The following is a 27,798-nucleotide window of genomic DNA, read 5'->3' as shown; positions in this document are numbered from 1 at the left end:
CTTCCCGGTCAGCTGGGGCAGAGAAGTAACTTTTAAAACCCCCATGTTCTGGTGGTGCACGCCTATAATCCCGGCACTCAGCAGGCAGAGGCAGGTGGATTTCTGAGGTTGAGACTCCCTGGTCTACAGAGAGTTCCAGGACAACCAGAACTACACAGAGAAATCCTGTCTCAAAAAAAAAAAAAAAAAAAAACGATATAACAACATGATGGTGATGAAGTCCGGTGTTGTTCTGAGGAACTGGAGATGAGAGGAAGTGATACTTTAAAGGGCATGGTGATAGCTCAATAGATGGTGGGAAAGGGAAACTGAGGCCAAAATGTAAATGACTTTCCCCAAATGAAACACCACACAGCGAGCAGTATTCGCAGCTTTAGGCTAGTCCCAGACTCTATTCGCTGGGAATGCTGCTTTGGTTGGCTCTGAATTCTTTTCCAGCTTCCTGATTTTTCTACGCCACCCCCCCCCCTACTCCCCCACATCAAGCCGGGAGCCGTTTCTCCAACGCAGATACAGGGCAAGACAGCCAAGTGGAGGCCTCTTTAAAGGGGAGGGGCGTGGCCACGAGCGGGGCGAGGCTCAGGCTTGCGGTCGCGAACAGATGACGTGACCCGGCGCGCCGGCTTCTGACAGCGCTAGTAGCGGCATGTTGGTCAGCGGACTGCTGACAGGGGCGCGAGCCCGGGCGCCTGTGCTTGCGGGTCTCCTCGAGACTTGGCTCCGCCGCGGGCGGACCGCGTCCTCCTACTCCGCTTCCTCTGAGCCGTCCAAGGTGCGGGCGCTGATCTATGGCAACCACGGGGATCCGGCCAAGGTCATCCAGTAAGAGTCGGCGCCGACGCCGGGCAGGGAGCTGGGGGTCCCAGGAGGGTTTTAAGGCGGGCGGCGGACCGTGAGGAGAGGACAGGGTCCGAGGAAGCGGACGCCGCCGTCCGACAGACGCCGAAGCCCAAGGCGCGCTCGCTAACTCGACTCCGGTGCTTCCTGGTGGCGGAAGACCCGCGAAGCACAGGTGCAAGATCGAAGGGCGACGCTTGTTGATCGATATTGATCGAGGATTGTGGCAGGCACTCCTTTGTCTAGGGGGATGCTTTCGATGGCTTGTCAAGGCAACGTTCGTCGGGGGGTGGTTATTGGATGTGTTCTCATTATGCAGATGAGAAAACCGAGGCATACGAAAGTTAAAACCACTTGCCCAAAGTCACCCAGCCAGTGAGAAACGGAATTTAAACATATGGTCTCCCTAAGTTCTACTCCTTTGTTGATTTATATTTCAGAGGAAGAAATCAGAGTAATTTTACATCTATTTGGATCGTCAGTTCTGAGTTAAATAGGCAATAAGTTATTGGGTTTTTTTTTAAGTTTTTTTAAACATTTATTTAACTTATTTTATGTTGATTAGCATCAAATCCCCTGGAACTGGAGCTATAGACAGTTGTAAGCTGCCATGTGGATGCTAGGAATTGAACCCACGTCCTCTGGAAGAGCAGTCAATGCCCTTAACCACTGAGCCATTTCTCTAGTGTCATCCGTGTCCTGTCCTGTCCTTGTGCCCCCCCTCCTCCCCGCAATAGGTTATGGTTTCGGTTTCACAGAGCTCGCAGGACTTGTCCAAAGTGATACAGTTACTTAGTGATTGGAATAGGGACTGGAATTCACCTCTGGCCCCTTATGTGAGCTTCCTTCCACCACACCACTTATGTATCTAGACCTAGTTACAAGTTGTTTAAACCCGGCTTGTAGGTGCACACCTTTAATCCCAGCACTCTGGAGGTAAAGGCAGGCAGGCAGATCTCTGTAAGTTCAAGGCCAGCTTCACCTAGTGAGTTCCAGGATAGCCAGGACTATAGAGACCCTGTATCAAAACAAACTAACAAACAAATAAAAACGAGTTGTTTCATAATCCCAGCGTGCTGTGGGAAGAGGGTTGTGAGTTTGAGACAAGCATGGGCTCCTTAATGAGCCTTTGTCTCAAAACACACACAGAGCAAAATATATAAAAAATTTAAAGATCCAAACACAATTCAGGGGCTGTACATGATGGTGTGTGCCTGTAGCCCCAGCACTGGCTGAGGCAGGAAGACTGTGAATTTGAGGCCAGTATGGACTACATATTGAAACCCTGCCTCAAAAACAAAAGACAAAAAATTTGATGTTTACCAACATGCATCTTCTTAATATTGTTTTCTCTTTCCTTCTTTAGGTCTCCCTGTCTAGTCCTGGCTAGCCTGGAACTGGCCAAGTAGACTTGGCTGACCTGGAATTTATAGTGATGCTCTTACCTCTGCCCACTGCCACCCAAATGCTGGAGTTAAAAGTGCAACTCCAAGTCCCATTAAAAAAAAAAAAAAAGTCTGACCTCTAACTGCCAGTGCCAGGATTACAGATGTGTTTGTTCTCCACTGCTCCTGCTCCTCTTCCTTTCTCTCCCACCTCAGACAAGTTGTCCCTGTGTTGCCCAGGTTGGCCTGGAATTTGTCCTCTTGCCTTAGCTCCTCAAGGAGTTGAAATCACTGGTTGATCGTTCTTTGAAATTGCTCTAAAGGTGGGTGTGGCCGGTACACGACCTTGAGCTTCTCTGCAGCTCCTCTCTGCCTGTCAAAGCAAAGCACCTAGCCTGTACTCACCCCATCACAGTGTATGTTTGCTGTGAACCAAGGATTTTCCAGATTGGGGCTTTCATGTTCGCCCTGCTCCAGGCAGCCTTCACGGCTCTTCAGACTGACAAGTTACATGTAGATTTATTTGTTGGTAATCCATATGTAAAAATTCTGAATTAAGATCCAACAGAATTTTCAGAGAGGGTATTATAGACATAGAAGGCTGAGAGGTGGATTGGTCAAACATTTTATATCTGAGCTCAGCAGTGTGCACGCACACACACGCACGTGCGTAGATCAGGGACAGCTCTCAGGAGACAGTTCTCTTCCATCTTTTGGGATCTGGTGACTGAACTCCGGTCATCATCGTATTCACAGCTTGCTCCGCTGCCAGCTGAACCATCGCACCAGCCCCCTAGTTGTATTCTGCTGAGAGGCAATGAATCATGTCAGGGAAGACATTTCCCTGAAGACTTTGCTGCGGTGAGCTGATAAAGCCTTTGTGAGCAGGCCTCCATTTCAGAAATGGCCCCAAAAGGAGAGCGGTGTGCTGCTGCTCCCAAAGGCTTGTCATTTGTGTCTCTCTCATAGGCCTGCGTGAAACAGCTGCTCCTGTCGCGTTAGCTGAACCCGAAGCTCATTTCATTAAGAGGTGCACCTTTTATTGAGTTCTCCCAACGCGATGAGGAAGGCTCGAGTGGCTGAGCAGCTGTGTGCTGTGGCCTCCTGATTGGTTTCCTGTTAGAGAATCAGAGAAGCTGGAACAGCCCTGTCTGCCGGCAGATAGAAATAAAGACAGCTGCTTCTGTCTTCTGTTAGACCCCAAGTCGTGTCCCCAAGCTCAGAACATGACACTTGTACCAGGCATTCCCTTCAACCTGGGCTTCACAGCTCAGTCACCTGTGCTACACTTGGAAACGATTTCCAGGCTCCACCTCTGAAGTGCATAGTGGGTCTGGGGTGTCTGTTGTTTAAGCTCACAGGCCTCCAGGTGACTGATGTCCAGCCAGTGTTGGGAAGCAATGCCTGTGGATAGACGGCCAGGCAGTAGGCATTGTTCCCTGTCTGGAATGACCTTCCCTTCTGACCCAGATTCAGGCAACTTTGTTTGTGTGTGGGCTGTGGCCCGTGGCCAAAATTCCCTTTGTAGTCCTGTATGTGGTTTACAGTAACCACAGCCTCAGAAGAATCAAGTGTTCTCACATCCCGGTGACCGGGCATCTCTGGATCTGGTGATGAGTAGGGTCATGAGACTACCCAAAATCCAAACAACAGTTCCCAGACGGGTGTGTTTTGTACTGTGGACCAGTATTAGAGCTGGGGAGACACTAGGGAAAGGTATGAAGTCAGAATGCAGGATTTTACAGTAGTCTGCAAATTTCAGAGGTGGTCAGAGCCTGTTCTCTGTGTAGAGCTCTAGAAGGTTCTGGAAGCCATGATGTCCATTACTCCCCCCACCCCATTCTTCTCCTCTCCCCTACTCTAGGGAGCATCCCCTCAGATCTTTGCTTTTCTCTTAAGTGCTGGTGTGGAAGTAACTCATTTCTTGTATTCCCACGAAGTAGCAAGTGTCAAGCTAAGTTCTCTGTGAAGACTGTGGTATTCAAATGGGACCAAGGTGACTATAGCTCAGTGTAGTGTCCTTGCCTAGCATGCACAAGGCCCTGAGTTCAGTCCTAGGCATCACAAATCAGCATCATCCAGTTTTGTTCAGTCTTTCCAGTTTAACAAGAGAAGGAAATTTAATCTCAAGATTGAAAGGCTCTTGCCCAAAGGACAACAAGAGTGTTTCTGCTTAAAAGTTCTTTGTGGGGATGGAAGTCCCCAGTGGAGACAAAGACTGAAAGAAGCATTACAGTCATCTGAAAGGGTTTTCCAGGATGGAATGGAGTATAAAATTAGAATCATGATTGTTTAGAAGAGAAAGTGAAATTATAGGTCATTCAGTGGCCCCGAATTTTCTGTTCTGCCCTGGGATGAGGGAGGTACCAGTTTCTGCCCTCTTCTTTCCTGCGCCTGCATCCAGCTTGTGTGGTCACCCACAACTGTAATCTCAGCACTCAAAGCTGGTAGAAGGAACATCAGGAATTTGAAGCCAGTCTTGGCTACATAGTGAGTTTGAAACTAGCCTGGGCAACATGAGATGCAGTCTCAAAACACCAAAAGAAACCCCTAGCACCCAAAGTGGTTTCTCACCTGCCAACTGCAGGATAAACCCACGCAGGGAAACCTTTGCTTTCTATACCCTTTCTGATTTAAACCAGATGGAATTTAGGGGGCCTGGGTTAAGTTGGTAAGGCATTCTCATAGGGTGCTCTTTATTCCGAGTCTTTTCTACACTTGATGTCGGTGTTTAAACTAAAACCCTCTGGGTAACTTGTTTTTAAACTGGAATTGTAATATTTTTTAAATTGATGTTTGGTGCTCTGTTGAGAACTTTTTCATGTCAAAGATGAAGGAAATTGACTTAGTGTTCATTGATACAGGAAACTAGCCAGCATTGGTTCTTTGAGGGGCAGGTAGATGCTGGGCCCTAAAGATTCAGAGACAAGTGATTTATACCATTGTTCCCAGAAAAACCCAGTCTAGTCCAGCAGTTGGGCCACGATAGCCCAGTGAGGTAGATGCTATGATATGTTCAGAATGTAATAAGTACCCAGAAGAGGGATGCCTAGTTCCTTCTCTTGCCCTTGGGCGGTCAGACTAGCAAGAAGTCAAAGCCATATGAGAGGACTGTCTTGAGCAAAAAAGGCTTCAGGTGCAGAAGCCCTGAATGCCTCGCTACCTACTGATGCCTGGGAGGGATCTGTATGTAACTGACCCCGAGGAGATTACGCTGAGGTCATGGGATTCACACTCACTATACTATGGAGTTCATGCCATGTCCCACTGTCCCGGTTTCCTCCTTTTGCCTCAGAGGTGAAATGTGGCAGACACATCGAATCCCACAGTAGGTTAGATGTTATCCCTCCATCCTGAGCCTCTGAGAGATGCTGTCACTCAGTGCAGCTCCAGGTCACATTCCTATCTGTCCTATTAAATGCTTCCTGGCCTTTCCCACTCAGGGTGAGCTCAGACGGGCCCTTGTTTTAGAAGCAGATGAACAGATGACAGAATCATACTAGCTTGAGATGTTTTGTTGGCACCACATGCAACAGCAGTGGTCCACATTCCAGTCATTCCTCTGAAGAAATCACTCAGCCAAGACCAGCAGTGGTGATATGCTTACTCTCCCTGCAGCTTCTATTGCCAATAACAGACGTTCCCAGCTCTCCCTTCTGTGTACCAAACATCTACCGGCCTTTATCCCCAAGAGCACTCTTTCCTACCAAGGCAGGATGGGACCTTGTGTTAAGTAGCCTTCTGTCACAACGCATGCGCGAGACTGCTTAGAAAACTACATTTTGGAGGTTGTGGTCAACAAGTAGTGCCATTGCTTCTGAATAGGGACATGCACCAAAACCATGCTCCTTAGCATGATCCAGAGAGGAAAGGACTAGGTACCCTCGATGACCTGAGACCAACCTCAGGGTTACACCTCTTACCCACAGTGCCCTCCACCAAACCTCTAACACAGGGACATTTCTGGTCTGAACTATAGCAGATCACCACCATGGAAACTGAGGAATAACTCTTCGTTGTTCCAGTCATCCTCTGACAGCTCCGGGAAAGTCAAGCAGCCACTGAACTACCTGCTCCAGCTGCTTGGAATGCTGAGGCCAGGAATTAAAGGTTAGGCTGGGCAACACAGTGAGACCTACACATACAAAAAAGTCAGGGCAGTGGAAATTGTGTTTGACAGACCAAAAGATGAGTCCCAAGTGGAAGGTGGGCAGGATTACCTTGAGTCAGAAAAGCCAAAAGAGGCCCGACAAGGCTGATGAGTGACAGAGAGCTTTGGTCCCTAAGAGTCCAGCACTCCTTTAGATCTCCACCGGCTAAGGCCACTCATATTCCCTGCTATGGGTCACAAGCCAGAAGCTGAGGCACCATCTCCCTCCCACTTGTGACATGTGTCCTGCTTGTTAATTAGTAAAATCCCAGCACCCCAAGCACTTCTCTAAGGTACGGAAGGTTGCTTGTTGATCATGAGGACCACATGCAGACTTGAGGAAGGCCACATGAGGTGTCAGTTACCTTTGCCCAGTGCTGTGTGAAGACACACATTCCTAGCTCATGTGCTGAGCAGATGGGGAAGTCTCTAGTCAGTGACACGCTCTCTCAGCTGGGTCTGTCTGAAATGATTTGCTGTGATGGAGTGAAAGATGAAAGATAAGAACAAATGGTGGCTAATTAAACATGGAAGGCAGGAAAGAGTGCTCGGCATTGCTGGCTGGTGTCTACCTTACCCAGCAGACAGAACTGAGCCAGTCCCAGGGGACTGGGCGCTTTTTTCCTGTCTCAAAAGGCTCTTTCTTCTGCCTGCTTTTGTTTCCCTTGTACTTCATATGGTAGCACAGGTGTACAGCCTCAGCCTCAAAGGAGCCATTGTGACCTTATCCAGCCTGGGATCTGTCAGTTGAGACAGTGGCAGCCCTTGGAGTTGCCTGGCGCCGTCGTCAGACTCCCAGGGGAACAGTGATGGGGCAGCGAGTTGCAGTCTAGCCAGGTTATGTTTGGGTGCCTCGTTTGAGCTCAGCCACACAGCCATCGTTTCCTTTGGTGAACTTAAAAAGCCAGAATCAGGACAAGAATTGCTATCATTGCACTGGAGGGCCAGCTCCTAGAATTCAGGCCCAGCCCTGTATTCCTTCTTGTCTCAGCAGCCGTATCCTTGACGACGCCGTTAGAGCCGACTGCAGGAACAGCCATGTCTGTGGTATTGATGGCATTCCATGGAGGCAGGCTGGGGCTGGTCTCCCTGATGAGATGCAGCTGGACTAACGAAGCTTACCCCAGGCGGGTAGCATTCACTACCGCTGGTGTGTGCAGTTTCTACTTCCTAGACTCTAGTTTCTGCTCTACCTGTCCCTACCCACCTTTCTGCCCTCCTCTGTGGATCTCAGCCGGACTTCCCAGGAGCCAAAGGAAGCCAGGAAGTTTGTAGTCCAGTGTCCTGCCTGCTATCTGGAAGTAGGCTGGCCTATGAAAGTCATGTTTCAGTCAGGGTACCTGGGCCAAGCTACCTGGGTTCCTCTACTGCAGGACTTCTTGGAGCCTGGTTCTTAGAGGATTAGCAGGCCGTGTTTCCCAGATGTATGATGTCCTGAATCCCAGGGAAAGCTAATGTCTCCTAGGAGAACCCTCCAACATGAGTGCTCAGCCTGGGCTTGGAGTCTGGCTTAAGAACAGACTTTCTACTCTTCTTCTTCCTCTTTCTTTTCTCCCTCCTCCTCCTCTTCCTTCTTCTTCGCCAGTTAACCTAGTTTCTAAGCTTCTTCTCTTTTTAAAATCATCATGATGATGCCTGAAGCATAAGCATTGGAAAGACTAAGCAGCCTGTAGATGCAGACTGACAGGCTTGGGAAGACTCAGCTGTCCTTTGTTATCTGACCTGGTGGCCAGAGTTGAGTTATAATCTCTAGATTCCCCCTACACAGTGGGCTGGCAGCTCTTTATGTTGGATGCCCGTTACGTCTAGCCAGAGCATCATCTGTTGTCCATCCTGCAGGTTACCTGCATCAGACTTCAAAGACAACACCTCTGTGTCCACTGTGAGCTCCCTCATCCTTCCTCACCATTTGCTCAGCCAGGAATCCAGACTAAGTCTGGGAACCATCACAGACCTTTCTCTCCCTTGACTTCCTAGGTGACTGGCGCGCGCACACACACACATATATTCTGTGCATTGAAGTGAGGGTGTCAGATCCCCTGAAACTGGAATTACAGACAGCTGTCAGCTGCCATGTGGGTGCTGGGAATTGAAGCTGGGTCCTCTGGAAGAATATCCAGTATTCTTAACGGCTGAGCCAATTCTCCAGCTCGGGTGACTGGCACTTTTATGCCACATTCTCTCACTAGAAATGACAGTTTGATCCTAGATACTTGTCAATCACTAAGGAAAAATTTAAACCCCCCCCCCTCAATCTCTCCCTCCTTCCATCCATGTGATAAGTAAAGAGGGTCCTGGGCTTTAGGTCTGAAGGATCACGACCCAAACTCCTTTCCACAATTGCAGGAAGCTCCGCAAACTGACTCTGAGGGAAAACCAGCTTGCCACTGTCTGTTCACCTGCTGTGAATATTCATGCCATTTGCTGCAGGAGCACCTGACCATGGGGCTACTCAGCCCCTGAGGGTCTAGATAACTCAGGATTCTGAACTCTGGAGGACATCAGACTCCAGAACTCCAGAAAAGGGATTTTGAGCCTATGTCTTCATCAATTAAAAACTCTGATGGACAAACTTCATAAACTCAAGCATATTAACCCCCCATGAGATGATCTTAAGGGGCATAGTCACCCTGCTGTGGGACAGAAGGGCTAAGAAAGTGACCGTTGCCAGCACCAGGAAGAGGTTCAGAAGACATCTTAGGGGAGATAAAGTTTGAGCTGGGTCTTGAAGGCTGAGTTGAATTTTTATTTAACGGTGAAGCTGTGGAAATGAAATTCTTGGCTGAGGGAAGAGCATGTAGAAAAATGTGCAGAGAAAAGAAAAGCTGTGTCTAAGCTGCTTGAGCTCCCAAGCTTTGTCATCCTACAGGAAAGGTCTGATTATCTGTCAGAGTGTGGGAGAAGCAATAGGATAACACAAAGAGGCAGCTAGTCCAAAAACCGATTTGCTCAGGGCTGGAATTTTCTTTGGGATGTAGACCTGATATATAGTCCCAGAGATATATCTCTGATGGCCTCCCTGTGAGGTCTACTGGGGAGGCTGTGCCAATGCCAACCTCCTGTGCCAATGCCAACCTCCCTTCCTCCCCCTCAGGCTGCTGCAGCAAGAGTCAACCTCTGGGCCAGGTCAGGCTAGAGCTCATTTCACTGCCTGCTGCTTGGTTTGGAGTCCAGTGCTTACCAGGTGGCCTCTGTTAACATTTGAGTGCCAGGTTCAAATCAGATCAACCACCTCCCACTGTCAGCAGCCCTCAGCAAGTTATTTACCTCTTCTGTGCCTTTGTTCCTCAGCTATAAAAGCAGAACAATAGTCTGCAGCTATTGAAATGGGCTGGAAGCTGGCCTATAAAGCAGTTGGCAGGGAGCCTGGCTGGTGAACACTCAGTAAGTAGCAGTTATTATTGTAGGGAGGACCCCTCCCTCCTCCAGCTATGTACACACATGCATGAAATCCTTGGTACTACCTTCCTTTTGCAAAGCCTTTTCTTCTGACCCTGACCTCCCACTGTTCCTAGTGAACCATTTTCTGTGAGAATTTATTAGTTTATTTTCTTAGCTCATTCTTTTTTGTTTTTTGAGACAAGGTTTCCCTGTGTAGCCCTGGCTATCTTGGAACTCTCTGTAGACCAGGCTGGCCTCAAACTCACAGAGATCCACCTGCCTCTGCCTCTGGAGTGCTGGAATTAAAGACATGTGCCACCACCGACAGAAGGTTCTTAATCATGGTGAAACCTCATTTTTCTTTATGGGATCATGACAGTCTAGAGGTTCCTAGCTTGCGTTCCCTAGATTCTCAGAGATTCTTGTAGGCTGTCAGGATCCCCAAACTCAGTTCTGGCTGTTGGGGTACAGCCATGTAAATCAGTGTCAGCTTGAAGTCACCAGTTTACACTTCATCATAAGGACCTGTGCTTCCCTAGATGTGGGCTGTTAACGCCCCCTCCCCCCAGAAGCCTTCAGTTTTAAAGCTCCCCTCACAGAGCCTGGTGGAGAGAAGAGCTCAGGAGAACCTGCCTGTGGTCACTGTTAGTAGAAACATCACGTGGAAAGTCACACTTTTAGCCCAAGACCTTGCCTTGGGTCTAATTAAGAAGGTGAGATTTCTGTAGGAGGGTGGATCACCTGGCTTAGTGTGGGGATACTGTGGCACCATGCTGGGAGCCTCTGACTGAGAGTTCTCTATGGTTCTGCTAAGGGAAAATGAGGAAAACCATTCCTTTGTAGATACATTTGGGCAGAGAAGCACTGCAGGCCTGAAACATTAAGTTTCAGGAAAGAAGGAGTTGGCAGTCATGGAAATGTCATGGGGATTCACGGTGCAGTGCAGTGATCAGCACTGTCTCGTCAGCAGCTATACTGGCTAGTTATGTGAGAGGTGATAACCTCAATTGAGAGATTGCATCAATAAACTCAGGCTATCCACAGGCAGGCCTATAGAGCATTTTCTTAATTAGTGACCAGTGTGGGAGGGCCCAGCACGTTAGGGTGGTTCTGGGTGCTATAAGAAGGCAAGCTGATGGGCTGGAGAGATGGCTCAGTGGTTAAGAGCACTACTTACTCTTTCAGAGGATTCCCGGTGCCCACATGGCAGCTCACAACCATCTGTAATTACAGTTCCAGGAGATCACACAGGCAGGAGAGACACCAATGCACATTAAAAATAAAAAACAAACTGTAAATACATAAGATTTAAAAAGGAAAAAAAGGAAGAAAGCTGAGCAAACCAGTAAGCACCCACCCCTCCATGGGTCTGCAGAGATGATGGCTCTGCAGCTAAGAGTGCAGACTTCACTTTCAAAGGACCCAGCTTTGCTTCCTGCTACCACAATAAGCAGTAGAATAAGGCCAGATGGTAGTGGCATATACGTTTAATCCCAACACTTGTGAGACAGAGAGGGGCGGGTCTGTGTGAGTTTGAGGCCAGCCTGGTCTGTAGAGCGAGTTCCAGGACAGCCAGGGTACACAGATAAACTGCATCTTGAAAAAAGCAAACAAAATTTTGGAATAAAAACCACTTCTGTGTTTTGACCCAAGGTCTCACTATGTAGCCCAAACTGGCCTCGAACTCACCATTCTGTTGCCTCAGCCTCCCAAGTGCTGGAATAGGGGTATACCATCATACCCATCCAAAACATAACAAAAGTTACCTCAAAGGCTCCTGACAGGTCTTTTTTACATATGTGGGGTTCCCGTGCATGTGTTTGTACATGTGTGTGGGTGAGCTAACCCATGCAGGCATGTGTAGAAGCCAGTGGTTTGTACATGTGTGTGGGTGAGCTAACCCATGCAAGCATGTGTAGAAGCCAGTGGTTGACATTGGGGTGTCTTCCTCAGTTGTTTCCTTCCTCTTTGAGACGGGACCTCTCACTGAACTTGGCGCTCACATTTTCCCTAGACTGACTGATGGTGAGCCCAGAGACCTGCCTTTCTCTGCTTTGCCTCCGGGGCTGCACACCTACCTTTTCTGTGAGAGCTGAAGTCAGGCCCTCTTGAGAGCTGTGGGAGGGGTGTAGCTCAAACCTTCATCACAAAGCCCAGCACAGAGAAGAAATTTTCTCGTGGTGCCCAGCCACCCTGTGGCAGAGATTGGCACCGTGGTTTCCACCCCAGCATTCTTTCCAGGACCCCAGCCCAGAAGGGCCATCTCCCTGGGGTGCGAGTTCAGCAGCAGAGTCACAAATAGAGAGGCGCTCTCTCCATCACCCACTTTCCGCACTAAGGGAAATGTCCCCTCTGCCACCAACACATGGGCAGAGGCCAGGTCTGACCTGGAGTTTCCATATGTGCCTATTTGGAAGAACCACTTGCAGTGCCCTCACCAGGTGATGCAGTGGCTGTATTAAAGTGTGTGCAAGGCGTTCTTAGAACCAAGCAGCTTCAGGGCACCTGAAGGCCCCGCCGGCAATGGCTCACTAACATTTCTGTCTCTAACTGAGCCGTGGTGCTAAAAGGCCAGCAAGAATTATCCATTGTAGTCATTGTGAGCCCACACTCTGTGCTGGTCCTCGAAGCATCTCTTCTCCATCAGAACCAGGTTCCTGGGCACACATGGCAACTGAGATGTGTTGCTGACCTACTTTGGGGAGACAGTTTGAACAGAAGACACTTAGTCTTCGCTGGTAACAATATCTTTCTGTGGCTTTGTACTTAGACTGAAAAACCTGGAGCTCACTGCTGTGGAAGGATCTGACGTCCACGTGAGGATGCTGGCAGCCCCTGTCAATCCATCTGACATAAATATGATCCAAGGTAACCTTGGTCTCTGGAGCTTATGTTAATTGGCTCAGCAGCTGCCTCCTTTCCACTCCTCCTCAGGTAGGGTATGAAATTCTCAGGATTAGCACTGGCTGTCCATTAGAGGGGCTGTCTGCATACAATATCAGCCCCCTGGCCAACCTCCGAACATGAGGCTCTGTGAATTGGGAGGATTGCAGTTGTGGTAAACCTACCCCTCTGAAGAGCTTGTGACACTCTGGATTCCTTTCTTTCTTGTGCTTACCCTGGTGATAACTGTACTACAGAGTATTAGCTTACCCTGGTGAATAACTGTGTACCACTGAGTATTAGCTTGCCCTGGTGATAACTGTGTACTACAGAGTATTAACTCCCCGCAAAGACAGGAAAGCAGAAGGCCAGAGCTTGGTTAGGTAGGCAGGTAGTGAATGCAGGGCCCTGGTGGACTCAGATGTGAATAACCCCAAAGTCTAGGCTCTCGAGTCTAACCAGGCAGTACGACTGTATTATTATTCTGTTCCCATGATAAAACACCATAAGGAAGGCAGCTTGTAGAAGGAAGTTTGTTTGGGTATACAGTTCCAGAGGGTTAGCATCTGTAACAGCAGGACACAGGAACAGGCATGAACAGGAAGCAGCTGAGGGCTCATATCTTGAACCCAAAACATAAAGCAAGCACTAAGTATGGCACATTGCTTTGAAGGCTGAATCCCACCCTCAGTGACATACGTCAACAAATCCAGATCTCCCTGAAAGGGTGCCGCCAGCTCGGGACCAAGTGTTCAAATATGCAAGTCTATGGGTAACACTTTTAGTCAGATCACAATATATGCCCTCTGGATTCTTCTCTCCCAGGGAACTATGGCCTCCTTCCCAAGCTGCCTGCTGTCGGAGGGAATGAAGGTGTCGGACAGGTGGTAGCAGTGGGCAGCAGTGTGTCTCGACTGAAGCCGGGAGATTGGGTGATCCCAGCAACTGCTGGTTTAGGTGAGTGTCCCCTGGTGTGAGCCACCATTTTATTCTTCCAGATCCTAGCTCATCTACTCTGGAGACCACTGGCTTGGTGTAACTAGGCAGTGAAGGATTCATTGTTAAGTTCATAGGCCTGCCTCCAATAGCATGGAGTTGAGCCAAGAGAGCAGAATCCCGTTTGCTCTGCCCTGACGGGACATACCTGCGTGTCCATCTCCTTGCCTCCATGTTCATTGGAGCTATGAGGATCTGATTCCTGAGTATGGACTGTAAGGTGTGATGGTACAGATTACAAATATGGCTTCCCTGCCTTCCAGAGCATCAGGAAGGCAGGACCTCAACAAAGGGAGTACCCCAAGGCCACAGGAAGCAGAGGGCTGCTCTGCATGCATGTGTGTGAGACAGACAGATGCTCCTGAGGAAGATTCGAGCAAGACTGTGTAATAAAGTCTGTTAGAACAGGTTGTTGGTGGAGAAGTTGTTGTGCAGAGATGGGCCAAAAGGCCCTTCCTATGGAAGAAGTAAGCTGAGCAGATATCAGAGTGAGTTTGGGAATGGAAATTCCAGTGTAGCCCCAGCTGAGGATCTGCCTAGGGGAGTGGTTACATAATGAGAAGAAGGTTCCAGAGGTAGAGTGGGGCCCTGAAGAGCCAAGCTGAGGACAGTGTCTCATTTATGTATGGAAAAGTGTCCTTAGAGCGCTCTGCTTTCCAGCCTTATGTTTCCGAGGCACGTCCATTATCCAGATGGCTTTTCATGGGAGCCGCAAAAGGCAGTGTTCCCCGAGATGGGCGAGGTGGCCTAAGGTTAGGGAATGAAATCGAGACCAGAGGAAAGGATAAGAGAGCTTTAATAAAGTGGACGTAGGAAGAGAGCAGGCACAGCATACCAGAGAAAACAAAGAATCAACACCTCTCGGCTTTGTCTCTTGAGCTCTTTATTAAGGTCCCTGTGAGAACTGCTTTCTGCCCAGGATGAAATGAGCTTGGGACATGAAAATAGCTTCATTTCCTTAGGCAAGCTGAAGAAATAATTAACCCACATTTTGTTTCTGTAGGCTTTTCTTTTTCTTTTTCTCTTTTCTTTTCCTGAGACAGGGTAGACCAAGCTGGCCGCAGATTGAATCCACCTGCCTCTAGCTCCCAAGTACTGAGATTAAAGGTGTGTGCCACCACATCCTGCCTTTTAAAAGATTTTTAAAGTTTTATTTAGTACCCGCATGTATTTGTATGCCAAAGGCATGCAATGTCCTTGGAGGCCAGAAGAGGGCATCTGATTTCCCTGGAACTGGAGTTAAAAAGGGTTATGAGCCATCATGTGTGTGCTGGGAATTGAACCTGGGTCATCTTGAAGACTTCCAGCCACGAAGCTGTCTTTCCAGCCCTTGTTTCTGTTGGCTTTTAACTTTAGGGTGGTGAAAGGCTGTTCTGTGTGGCCCCCCAAGAGTAGGTGTTTGAGATAGCAGCTAGCTAACTGAAAATCTCAGGCTTACCATTTAGCTTTTTTTTTTCCCTCTAGTTTTTGGCCGGAAAGGGACACCTAACTATACACGCTGCCATTAATTTACCCTTTATCTTTGAGGCCAGTTTGAGGCCCCAGACTGATTTGTTCATTCATTTTTTACAAAATAATGACGAGCTGTTAAGGATTACATATAGAAATTTTAGTATTTGAATCTTGGATTGACCTTTTTTAGTTTACTCCCCTGATTCCCTAACACCTTGCCCAGTAGAATAGCAGACAACATCTACCCAGACCAGCATACAAGGAGCTAAAGCTTGGGAAGCAAAAATTGCCCAGACTCAAACACAAACAGAGAGAGCGCCCAGTGGAGTCTTGTCTCACGTGTTTCCCACTATGCTCTATCAGGACTCTTTGGGCTATGACTTACTAAGCCTAACTTAAACTTGCTTTATTATTTTACATCGCTGTGCATGTAACTTTCACGAGGACTCGGACACTGCCAGCTTTTTTCCTCCAAGTGTTGCTCAAAATCTTCTACCCTCGATGCCCTTGTACCATAGAGGGTAGCCTGGGGTTGTGAGTGCAGGGGTTCCTTCCTTACTACCTTGCCTCATCCTGACTCAGGAACCTGGCGGACTGAGGCTGTGTTCAGTGAGGAAGCGCTGATCGGAATCCCTAAGGATATCCCTCTCCAGAGCGCTGCTACCCTAGGTGTCAACCCTTGCACAGCCTACAGGATGTTGGTGGACTTTGAACAGCTGCAGCCAGGTAGGCACCTACAAGTTGAAGAAACAAGCACCCGGGTTTTCCCACTGGAGTGCAACCCAAATCCTGGGCCAAAAGACTTGGGAACTCACTGGCACACGTGGCGGAGGGAGGGTTCCTAGGGGCAGTGACAAGTTCTAACCTGAGTAAATCTTATGCTTTAAGTAAAACCGTGTTCAATGGGTTCCTAGAAAACACTCGAGGACACACTGAGAAGTGCTGCTCACATTCCCCAGAGCTGGGGCTGGAATGTTGTCACCCAGCAAAAATGTGTTGAGCTGTGCTAAGCTTTGGGGACACAAAGCCAGGGGAGACAGACAGTGTCACTGTTTTCAATAAAATGCTGAACTTGGTGTTAATAATTCTGCTCAGCACTTCTCAGCTCTGCCCTCACATGAGCGCCTTTGCGGCATCGTCCTGCAGAGAGCGTCTCATCTTCAGAGCAGTGCAGAAGGGTCCTGTTGGGGCATGGAGAACTCAAGCCCCAGGCAAACAAGCAGGGTCTGGACCCAGGCATCACCTCATCACATCACTGCTCCCCCGTAAGGTGGAGAGTAAAGGGGTGCCAGAGACCCGCGGGTCACCACAGTGTGATGTTTAGTCTTCCTTTCACCAGTGAGGGAACAAGTAAGCAGCCAGAAATGTCACTCGAGTTCCTCTGAAAGCAAAAACCAAGCAGACCTCGGGGCAAACTGTTTGGGAAATCGTCCCTAGAAGCAGGAGTGGGGGAAGTGGGACAGCAAGAAGGACAGAGGCAGAGCCCACTAAGACCAGTTACGGCTGTCATCCCCATAATCCCCTAAGGGTCCTCATAAGATACACCGCAGAATTAACCCCCAAAAGACAGAAGACGGGCCAGTTTGGTTTTATTGCTTTGGGGGGGTCTTGTTTCCAGTTCTAGAATATAATCTGGGCCCTGGAACATGCCAGGCAGTCCTTCTGCCACTCCTCTATGCCCCCAGCCAGCCCTACCTTCCCCACGTGTGAAGGCCCTCTTTGTATACTGCATATCTGTGAGCCAAGCAGGGCTGTAGAAATCACTACCGTTCTTCTCTCATGCCAGTAAGGGACCGAGGCCAAGAGCTATTGGACTATGAAACAACTAGATAGCCACCGACCAAGGCCCTCAGCCATGACAAGGGGGAGTCTTGGGTGCCTCTGGTGGAGAGAGCCAGGTGTGGTGAGAGACTTGAGCATCCTAGTAAAGCAGACGCTGGGTGCCTCATCTCATGTCCTAGTCTGAGGCCACTCCTGATTAGGGCAGCCCAGTGCTTGACAGAGCCAGGCATTCTGATGCTACCCACTTAAAGTGCCTGCGGGCCACATTTCCACTCTGCTGCCTCAGGGCTGATGAGGCCAAACAAATTCATGATCTGACCAAAGTAAGCACAAATGTCACACTGCTCACTAGGACATTTGCATAAATGAGCACAGATAATGGGCAGCAGCGTTTGGCAGGCCGGCACTTGCTTCAGTGTCTCTATTGTTCTGCACTCCTGTACTAGCCTCTGACTGAAACAGATCAGTGCTGCTGGCAGCCCACACGGTTGAGAACGTACTAGCAAGAGACAGGCTAAAGCCTTGGCCAAGGCAAATGGGCGTGCTTGACCCAGGAGTCTGCCACCAGCTATAGCCCATTCTACACTGACCCTTGCTGACTTTCAAAACCAGATAGTGTTTCCCAGTCAGCAGAGCATCTTCCTGCTCATTTGGCTTCAGTCATAGATGCTCTGATAGGCACTCTCAGGCCTCCTGTTTTCTGAGGAAGACAAACTGAAGTTTGAAGAGGACGTGATGTGGCCTGTCTCATTTTGTTACAGTCAGCAGTGAAGCAGGATGCACACCCAGCTTCCTTGTGTTCCAGAGCCCATACTTACCCTACTGCACCACACTGCCTCTTAAAGCACAATTTAAAAAAAACTCAGAGAAACTGGGGTTCAACCTGAAGGTCAGAAAAGCAAAGCAGCCAGCCACTGGCTCTTACCTCTACCTCAGTCTGAAATGGCGATCCTGCCTCCAGGAATCTCAGAATGAGACTGTGTGTGAGAGCTGTCTCCTCCCATTTTATAATCCTGGGCTTTGAGCACAGTCATTCTGTAGGGGTGAGGGTAGCTCAGTGGTAAAGTGCTTGCCTGGCATGCTCAGGGCCATAGGTTCCACCCCTAGCACCACAAAGCAAAAGCAAATATTCTGTGGGGCCCTGGAGCTTCCCATTTCTCCAGTATGGCTCTCATCCATTTCAAGTGCACCCTTACAGAGGGGAAAAAGGTATAGCCCTCCTAGGACTGCAGGTGACTGGTAGATGCGGACCTGGGTACAGCTGTGTACAGGACACAGTTACAGCCTGAACATTGGTGAGATATCAGAGTCCTCATGAAGGAAGCCACAGTTGAGCTGAACTTTAAAAAAAAAAAAAAAAATTGCGAACCAGAGACGTCAGCTGAGTATGGGCCAGGGAGATGATTTAGCAAGCAAAAGTGCTTGCCACTGAGACTGATAACATGAGTCTGATCCCTGAACCTGCATGGTAGAAAAACTAGACACCTGCAAGCTGTCCTCTGACCTACATATGCACATGTATGCACACATACATACACGCAAAGATGCAACTTTAAAAAAATGGTCCAAACAGAGAACAGAAGACATAAAAATTAGAAAGAGATAGTGGTAGTACATGCCTTTAATCCCAGCATTTGAGAGGCAGAGGCAGGTGGATCTCTGAGGTCAAGGCCAGCCTGGTCTACGGGACAAGATCCAGAAAAGCCAGAGGTACACACAGAGAGAAAAATCCTGTCTCGAAAAACCAAACAACAACAACCAAAAGAAAAAAAAATTTAAAAATTGGGAAGATGATCAAGGTCAGGCACGTGGCTGAGTCCCGTGAAGCATTCAGGGTGCGGTAGAACGTGGGAAGTACAGAGATAGCAGAGAGTGATAGTTCAAGGTCTGAGAAGGCTGTGCTGCTGGGTCCTAGATCTGCCCCAGGATCCCAGGCTGGGAGCCCCCAACCTGCCAAGGTTTGCAGGACTTGACTTGGATCTCTTCCACAGGGGACTCTGTCATCCAGAATGCATCAAACAGTGGAGTGGGGCAAGCAGTCATCCAGATCGCCTCAGCCCTTCGCCTAAAGACCATCAATGTGGTCAGAGACAGGTATGGGGGGAGGTCTAATCCCATATTGGAAATTGGTACCCTGTGGGTACCCACATCTCCACCAGATGGCGCGCTTGTGTAAGCATGAGTGATTGACCGCTGAAGTGCAGGCATTCACCAGAGCAGAGAAGTCTGTGTGAAAGTCTGAAACAGAGATGTCAGAAGGAGGTAGAGGTGGTCCTTACTGAACAGTTGAGCTTGGCTTAATGTAACCCAGACTTTCAAAACCACAGCTCCCATTTGGAAGGGTCTTTTTTTTTGGGGGGGGGGGATTTTTGAGACAGGGTTTCTCTGTAGTTTTTGGTGCCTGTCCTGGAACTAGCTCTTGTAGACCAGGCTGGCCTCGAACTCACAGAGATCCACCTGCCTCTGCCTCCCGAGTGCTGGGATTAAAAGGCGTGCGCCACCATCGCCCGGCTGGGAGGGTCTTGAGGTGTACCGTTGTGTGAACTCCCTAGCCCATGGTCCCCGTCCACTTGGCATTTGTGCACTAAACACAGCTGGGAAGGAGGTGGGGCAGGCTTGTGATCTCTTTTACAGACGAGGAAGCTGAAGTTTCCAAGAAAGGAAGCAGCTTGCTCAGGAGGACACAGCAAGTCAGTAACAGACCTTCCTTCTTTCCGTTGTCCCCTCTAGTCCCTGTAAGCTTCACTGTGCTCCAGTGTGGCCTAGTCGCTCGTGGAGTCCATTCTTACTATTAGTGTTTACTTCAGCCCTGACTCTGCGGTGTGCCCGGGCCAGAGTCCAGGGCTGCTGCGCAAGAGTGTTTGCATGATGCCCTGAGTGCCTTGGAGAACAAGGGAAAAGAAGGTAGTGTCTGGACAGAACTAGGAAGGAGAGTGGCTCTTGCCTGGGCACCAGTAGTTCCAGCCTGCACACTGACAGGGTTTTCCCATTGTCTCCCAGCCTGGCTCTACAGGGAGGAACGGCAGTGGGGAAATGAGGCAAGAACTGGTGGGGCATGACTAAATTATGTGAGGTCTGGCTTAACCTCAATCCCAGGTCTCAAAACAGAAACACGTGTTCTCAAAGCTGTGGCAGAGGGGTCTTGGGAGCTTGAGAGAGGGAAGTTGGCCAGTGTGACCAAGGCCTCTTATTGTGTTTGGTTTCCAGACCTGACATCCAGAAGCTAACTGACAGACTAAAGAATCTGGGAGCTGACTATGTCCTCACAGAGGAGGAGCTAAGGATCCCCGAGACAAAAACCATCTTCAAGGTACCCAGCCCAGGGCCAGGGCCGTGCTTAAGCAGTTAAGAGCACTGTTGCTCTTGCAAGTGATCCGGGTTTGAGTCCCAGCACCCACATGGTGGCTCACAACCATCCGTAACTCCAGTTCCAAGGGATCAGATGCCCTTGCCCTCTTCTGATCTCCATGGGCACCAGGCACACACATGGTACACAGACAGACCTGCAGGCAAAATACATCCACACACATAAAAGAAAACAAATCTTTAAAAATAGGCCAGGTGGTAGTAGTGCACACCTTTAATCCCAGCACTCGGGGGGCAGAGGCAGGTGGATCTCTATGATTTCTAGGATAATCTGGTCTGCAGAGCAAGTTCCAGTACAGCCAGGGTTACACAGATGATGGAGAAGGGTCATCTTTCATTGGTTAATAAAAACACTGCCTTGGCCCTTTAATAGGACAAAAAATTAGGTAGGCGGAATAGACGAAACAAAATTGTGGGAGAAAGAAAGCAGAGTCAGACAGATGCCTCAGGCAGTCGCCATGCCTCTCCTCTCTGAGACAGACACAAGTTAAGATCTTTCCTGGTAAGCTACCACCTCATGGTGCTACACAGATTACTAGATATGGATTAAAGCAAGATGTAAAAATTAGCCAATAAGAGGCTAAAACTAATGGGCCAAGCAATGTTTAAAAGAATACAGTTTCCATGTAATTATTTCTGGGCATAAGCTAGCCAGGAGGCTGGGAACTGGGTGGTGGGACGCGGCCTACAGCTCCTTCTACACACAGAGAAGCCCTGTCTCAAATTAAGAAAAGAAAATAATTAAAAACAAAGCCATCAGCTAGCGAACAATGCCCTCTGTCCTGTGCCATCCCCTGTAATTGGGAAGTCTGGAGCTGGCTCCTTGTTCTAATCTGAAAACCACCTTCTCTTCTGGAAAGAACAAAGCTCGTCCCAACCTCAGTATAGGACAACATGCTGTAAGTGCCCAGACACTGAAGGAGGCAGAAGCAGATAGACTTTAGGAAAGCTGAGGTTTTAAACATCTGTGGGATGCTCTATCAACCCACATAGCAGGTGGGACAGCCGACCCAGTAAGTGAGCAGGCCCGGTTGGAGTTTTTTCTGCACTAAACCATATGTAAGTACCAAACACCTGCTGTTGAACGCTTGCCCTGGAGAACATTGTTGAAGTGGAGGTCAGCACATCGCAGATAGACGTCTCTGTTCCTTGACACGGACCAGAGATACTCTTTATCTGTGCTTCCCAGAGTCCCAGGGTGGGCAACAGGATGAAGCTGCTAAAGCGCTTCCTGGGCAGATAACACATCCAAGAGTCACCACACCCCATTTCCTTCACTCTCTCTCCCTGGTACAGCACTTGCTGCTTGTGGCAGCTTCAAACCCGACTCAGCAGCTTGCACTCTCACTGTAGGCTGCTTACTTTCTAGGACCTGCCCCTGCCCCGACTGGCTCTCAATTGTGTTGGTGGGAAGAGCTCCACAGAGCTGCTACGGCACCTCGCGTAAGTTCCTCAACTGCAGGTTTCTATGGGGAGGGCTCTGGTGACAGGTGCAACTCAGGAAGTTACATTTTCCTGGCCTGCACTCCCCAGCCTCACCCTCAGTGCATAAGAAGCCTGGTCAGCTTCTTTTCCCCACAAGGACCCAGGAGTCACCACCTAGGAGCCTCTCAAAAAGTCACTCCTTAGCCTGCGGTGCTGGTGCACACCTTTAATCCCAGCACTCTGGAGGCAGAGGCAGGCGGATCTCCGGAGTTTGAGGCCAGCCTGGTCTACAGAGAGAGTTTTAGGACAGCCAGGACTGTTGGAAAGAAACCCTGTCTCAAAAAAATAAATAAATAAAAAATAAAAACAAAAAAAAAAGCAGTCACCCAGTCTGAACTAAGTGCTTTGATGTTGTCCTAATGTCTGTTAAAACTAGGATTAGTGTGAAGGAAACATTACAGCTCTTACAAACATTTGAAAGCACATAAAGTACTGAGGGGGAAGAGGTGGGCACTCTACCAACTCCCACCACCGGGGAGGAAGGAGCTCCATTCACTGTTAACTGGAGTGACCTACCAGCTGTGGACAGGTGAGCTGCGCGGCTGTGTTGAAAGTCAGCCTCTGCAGTGACCTTCATGCCGTCCTGCAGCCCTAGGCAGCTGCTGCTATTCCAAATTTCTGTTTTGCTTTTCCTTTGGGTGCTGGGGTTGAACCAAGGCCTCGGGCATGCTAAGCACATGTTCCATCGCTGAGCTGTGTCCCCCGCCCCATCTCCATTCTAGACTTTAAAAAATGAAGCCCAGAAAGAACAATCACCTCATTCAAGGTATAGTTGGCAAGACAGCAAAAGTTGAGCCCGAGTTTCTCATAACTACGGACACTCCTGTTCAGTCCATGAACAGTCTGTGAGGCTGACTGCATCCTTCGTGCAGCTGTCAAAGGAAGCAGGGGTCACAAGTATGGACACTGACATTAAAAGAACTGAGTTCAAAGCCCAGTTCTGCTACTGACTAGTTATGAATCTGTGAAAAGTTAGGGGAAATATGAAAAAGACCAAGCCTCAGTCTCCTCATCCCTGAAATGGGAGTAGGGGATAGGCCTGCCTCTGCGGCTGGTGTGAGACGCTGAGGTGATGCGGCAGTGACGGGCTTCAGCGCTCCCTACAGAAGAGACACCAGTTTCTCCTGATGGTATACTGTGGTAATTCATGGAGACAGTACAGATAACATGCTGAGAGCTGTGCTTGGTACAGGGGAGGGCTTCTCCAGGAACAATGCTTCTCAACCCTCCTCATGCTGGGACCTACCTCATGTTGTGGTGACTTCCAACCATAACATTATCTCATTGCTACTTCATAACTAATTTTGCTAATTTTGAATCGTAACGTAAATAGCTGTGTTTCCCAATGGTCTTAGGTGACCCCTGTGAAAGAGTCATTCAGCCCCAAAGGGGTCATGACCCACAGTAGAGAACTGCTGCCCTAGAAGCTTCTTTCCTGAGTGAGAGCCATTTGAGGGGAACTTTAAGGCCAAGCTAAGCCAGGCTTGTGGGGCACCCCTTAGCATTTGGGAAACTAAGGAAGAGAATTGCTGTGAGTTCCAGGCCAGACTGAGCTATGTGCTAAGTTTGAGGCAACCATAGGATACAGACATAGTCACACACAGGCACGTACACAGAGACACAGCAGCACAGAGAGAAAACAAATAGGAGCCCGAGGATACGGCTTAGAGCATGTGCTTAAACTGTGAAGAGGTAAGTACCGCCCCAGCACTATGACTGACAGGTAGGGAGGTCGATACAGCAGTTACTTCCATTAGGTCCTTTACAGTTTTCCTCAGTTGCTCTAAAATGTGCCTCAGGGGGCTGGAGAGATTAGGAGCATAGCCTGCTCTTCCAGAGGTCCTGAGTTCAATTCCCAGCAACCACGTGGTTGGTGGCTCACAACCATCTGTACTGAGATCTGGCGCCCTCTTCTGGCCTGCAGGCATACACGCAGACAGAATATTGTATACATAATAAAAAATATTTATTTAAAAAATAAAAATAAATAAAATGTGCCTTAGGTCATTTTTGACCAACCAACTCCTAAAAGACTCAAGGAGCAGGGAAGGCATCAAAGGTTAAGTCTAGCATATGATAACCTCACCTATTCACTGTAAGAAATTACATTAGAGCTGGGCATATTGGCACTTGCCTGGAATCTCAGCTGATTACAAATTAGATACCAGCCTGGGCTGCATGACCAGACCCTGCCTCAAAAACAAAACACTGTATTTTTGTTGTGCCTGTTTAACTGTTGAGATGGCCGTCAGACTGCAGGTTCCAAAAAAGCCCCTTCCGGAGAGGACACTCAGCATTGTCACCTTCCCTGTCCACGTCACTCCTTCCTTAGCTGGCTCTCCATGCCATGGCAGGAATCTTTAGAAAGGCCTGACCCGTCTTCATTACAACACTCAGATCGTACTTTTGTAGCTGCAGGTGGAGCCCAGACTAAGCCTGGCTGTGAGCTCTGCTGTCCAGGAGATTCAGGACAGCACACAGCCTCAGCCTCCGTGGGTGGGCCAACCCTGGATCATCGTCTTGATTACCTGGAGCATGAGTGTGTGTCCCTGTATTTGGTTTTGAGACAGGATATCTCTATGTAGCTGAAACTGGCCTTGAACTTAATCCTGCTGCCTCTGCCTCGCAACTGCTGAGACTATTGGCTTGTACCCCTGTGCCTCATTATGTCTGCTTGCTTGCTTTGTTTAAAACAGTCTCACTGGAACCTTGGCATGCCTGGAACTTTGTGGACCAGGCTTGCCTCAAATTCACAGGTCAGTCTGCCTCTGCCTCTGCCTCTCGAGGGCTGGGATTAAAGGCATGTGCTACCATACCCAGCATGTGTATTATTTTTAATAAAAGTCCCTGCCTAATTCCTTAAATCAGAGGTTTAAACTGAGAAGCTGTATTTTTTTTTAACCTCCCCAGAGATTCCAAGAGCCAGAGTTGTTTCCTGTAAATGTCTTAGCAGGTTCCTCTTGGAGGACCTTAGGCCATGGTAGGTTCTGTCTCTGTCTGTACCCACTCTTATCTCTGAACTCTGCAGGCCTGGAGGAACCATGGTGACCTATGGGGGAATGGCCAAGCAACCTGTAACAGCCTCTGTGGTAAGCTGGGGACCTGCAGCCCAGGGCTGGGATGTCTCTTTCCTTGCCCTGCAGCCATCTAAACTCAGGGATCTATACCTGAAGCAATGCTTTGAGCTCTAGTACTTGGAGCCCCAGCAAATCCTCCTGTGTCCACAGAGCCTGCTCATTTTTAAAGACCTCAGACTTCGGGGCTTCTGGTTGTCCCAGTGGAAGAAGAACCACAGTTCAGGTGAGTGGCTGATTGTCTGATACCAAGGGTTACCGGAGGGTAGAACCTAGTATAAAGTGACCAGCTAGCTACTCTAAGACCTGCAGAGTGACTGAGTCCACAGCCTTACAGCAGGATTAAAGCACAGAGTTGACCACAGTCACAGCCAGCGCATCACTTCTAGACTGGCCACAGAGTCCAGAGAGATGGACCAGCCCTTGTTCCCAGGAGCTGTCTGGGGGTGGTGGGGAAGCCTGCCAAGTAAAGAGAGCGGGCTGGGTGCAATGGAATACACATGTAATCCCAGCCCTAGGGGTTTAGGTAGAAGGATTGTGAGGCCAGACCATCCTTAGCTATACAGCTAGATACTGTTTCAAAAAAGGGAAAAACAAAAACAAAGAAACAAAAAAACATTTACGTGGTGCTTCCAGCATCACCAGATCCAGGTTGCCCAGGCCTAGCTGCAGAACTGCCTTAGTTTAAGCACTGTGGGTCTAAACTCTTTTGAGCCATTTGACAGAGGAGAAAACTGAGGTTCATAGCCACTAAGTCAATTACCCAAAGCTATCCCATCTTAGGAATGGGGCTGCCAGAGTGAGATGAGCCCTCTTCCTGCAAGGGCCTATCTGCCCAGATTAGGAGCCACAGCTGAGAATGAGGAATGCCATGGAGTTGGCCCAAGGAAAGAAGGGAGGGGAGTGGTGGGCGCATGGGTGTTCTGAGTAGAGTGATACGTGCAAAAGCTCATCGGGGGTGAATGGAAGGCTGGGGGCTGACCAGGTCGGTTGAAGTGCTTGCCAAGCAGGCTTAGGACTGAGCTCAGATTCCCAGCACCCATGTATAAAGCCTGTACCCCAGGACTACAGGGAGAGGCTAAGGGGGAGGGAGACGGGGATCCCTGGAGCTCATTGGCCAGCCAACCTAGCCAAATAAAGAGCTTCAGGTTCAGAGACTCAAAAACTAAAGGTGTTCTGAGACTGGTGCACAGCTTTAGTCCCAGCGCTTGAGAGGCAGAGGTGGGCAGGTCTCCATAGAGAGTTCCAGGTCAGTCAGGACAGCACAGTGAGACCTTGTCTGTAAATAAGGAAGACGATTCAGGGAGATACCTCAATGTGTGTTGATCTTACCTACACACATACACTTAGAAGTACATACACCCCACCCAATGTAAGCTTCTTTTGTTTTGTTTTTGAAGACAAGAATTTCTCTGTGTACTGTGTAACCTTGGCTGTCCTGAAACTCACTCTATAGACCAGGCTGTCCTTGAACCAGAAATCCACCTGCCTCTACTTCCTGAGTGCTAGGATTAAAAGTGTGCACCACCACCACCTAGCTCCCAGTGTAAACATTTAAGAAGAGAGCATGGAACCCAGCACCCAAAGCAGGTTCTGACACCTGGAGCATTAGCCTGGTACTGGACTGAGAAGTTGAAGAACAGGTTCTGACCAGATTAGGAAAGGCTTAATAAGCTTTTTTTTTTTTTTTTTTTTTTTTTTAGTTCATACTCCTACCTTGAAGATGATTAGGAAGCCAATATAGTGGTTTTGTGTTTTTTCAAGACAGGGTCAGACTATGTAACTTAGCTATCCTGGAATTCACTATGTAGACCAGGCTAGTTTGAAACTCAAGAGATCACCTGCCTTTGCCTCTGAAGAGCTGGGATTAAAGGTGTGAGACACTACACCCGCCAGAGCAGTGTTTTAATCAGCAACTGGATTAGACTTCAAGAGTGAGTTTTCAGCCACAGCTTTCACTTGGCCTTCTGCGTGGATTTGGCCCTCAGTAGGAGGCAGGCCCAGGAAGGATGGTGGTTGCCTTAGTGGAAGAGTCCCTTGGAAGCCCCGGGCTGTCAAGGAGCGCTCCCCTCGTCTGACCTGTTGACAGCGAGCAGTGTGCCTGGTACGCTGGCTTTCTGGCCTCCTCTGACTTCTCTAGTTCTCTACTGCTGCCCACCACCAGTCAGGGCCACTTTCACCAGTCCCGTTCTGTTCTGTGGCTCTGAGCCACCTTAGAAAGGTAGGCAGTGCCCACCCTTCACTTCCTAGGGTCTCTCTTCATGTTTCCCTGTCTCATGTTGGCCCTCACAATGTCAGACCCTCGCTTCTTGTCTGACTTTCCTCCCACCTGCTGCAGATGAGTTCAAGGAGCTGATTCTCACCCTCTGCGACCTCATTCGCCATGGCCAGCTCACAGCCCCCGCCTGTTCTGAGGTTCCACTGCAGGACTACCAGCAGGCCTTGGAAGCCTCTATGAAGCCCTTTGTGTCTTCAAAGCAGATTCTCACCATGTGATTGTCCCAGAGGACCAGGAGGAAAGCCAGAGTGCAGACCCGTAAGTCTGGCTGGCTGCTGGCCCTTCTATGAGGACCCCAGTCTTCCCCAGGCTGCCTTCTGCTCACTGCCTCTTCCTTATAGGAGGATGAGAAGCCGGCCTTCCTGAGGACAGGATGAAGACTAAAGGTCATCCCCCTGTGGAGGACTGCTGTGCACCTGCCGCCTCACAGCACTAGGAAGCCCCTGCCCTGCCTGACCATTCTGAGCGCAGAGGCTGAGGGATTGCTGCCAAGCGCAGAAGTCACACCCTCAGCAGTGTGAGCCCTAGGATCTGGCAGAAGGGGAAAGGTGGTTAACTTCTCCCAGAGTGTGTGTCTGTCCAGGGCAAGGGGATCTGCTGCCAAGGTGAGTGCCAGGCTGAGATCATTAAAGCTTAAGAGACTGTGAACACAGGATCTCAGGTGTCTGGGCCACCTTGAGGGAACTTCCATTGTAACTGAGGGAATAAACATTATACCTGTGGCTCTCA

At 49.1% G+C, this 27,798-nt stretch overlaps 1 protein-coding gene across 3 annotated transcripts; it reads left to right on the top strand.

Moving 5' to 3' along the window:
• Positions 1 to 619: 619 nt before the first annotated feature.
• Positions 620 to 27,798, top strand: Mecr (mitochondrial trans-2-enoyl-CoA reductase). Of its 3 annotated transcripts, none has more exons than XM_038335275.2 (11): positions 620 to 822; positions 12,524 to 12,621; positions 13,462 to 13,593; positions 15,667 to 15,810; positions 18,858 to 18,960; positions 20,074 to 20,176; positions 21,602 to 21,675; positions 24,746 to 24,806; positions 24,945 to 25,017; positions 27,130 to 27,327; positions 27,411 to 27,798. In XM_038335275.2, the coding sequence occupies exons 1-10, from the start codon at positions 647 to 649 to the stop codon at positions 27,285 to 27,287; spliced, it is 1,122 nt and encodes a 373-aa protein (XP_038191203.1). In that variant the 5' UTR covers positions 620 to 646; the 3' UTR covers positions 27,288 to 27,327; positions 27,411 to 27,798. The 3 variants fall into 3 exon arrangements, with proteins under 3 accessions (XP_038191203.1, XP_038191204.1, XP_038191205.1); XM_038335277.2 differs by having other exon boundaries at positions 634 to 772; XM_038335276.2 differs by lacking the exon at positions 15,667 to 15,810.

This window comes from Arvicola amphibius, chromosome 6 (genome assembly GCF_903992535.2).
Source record: "Arvicola amphibius chromosome 6, mArvAmp1.2, whole genome shotgun sequence".
Taxonomy (NCBI): domain Eukaryota; kingdom Metazoa; phylum Chordata; class Mammalia; order Rodentia; family Cricetidae; genus Arvicola; species Arvicola amphibius.
The sequence above is the reverse complement of the archived record's forward strand: the minus strand, read 5'-3'. Positions and strand labels throughout refer to the sequence as shown.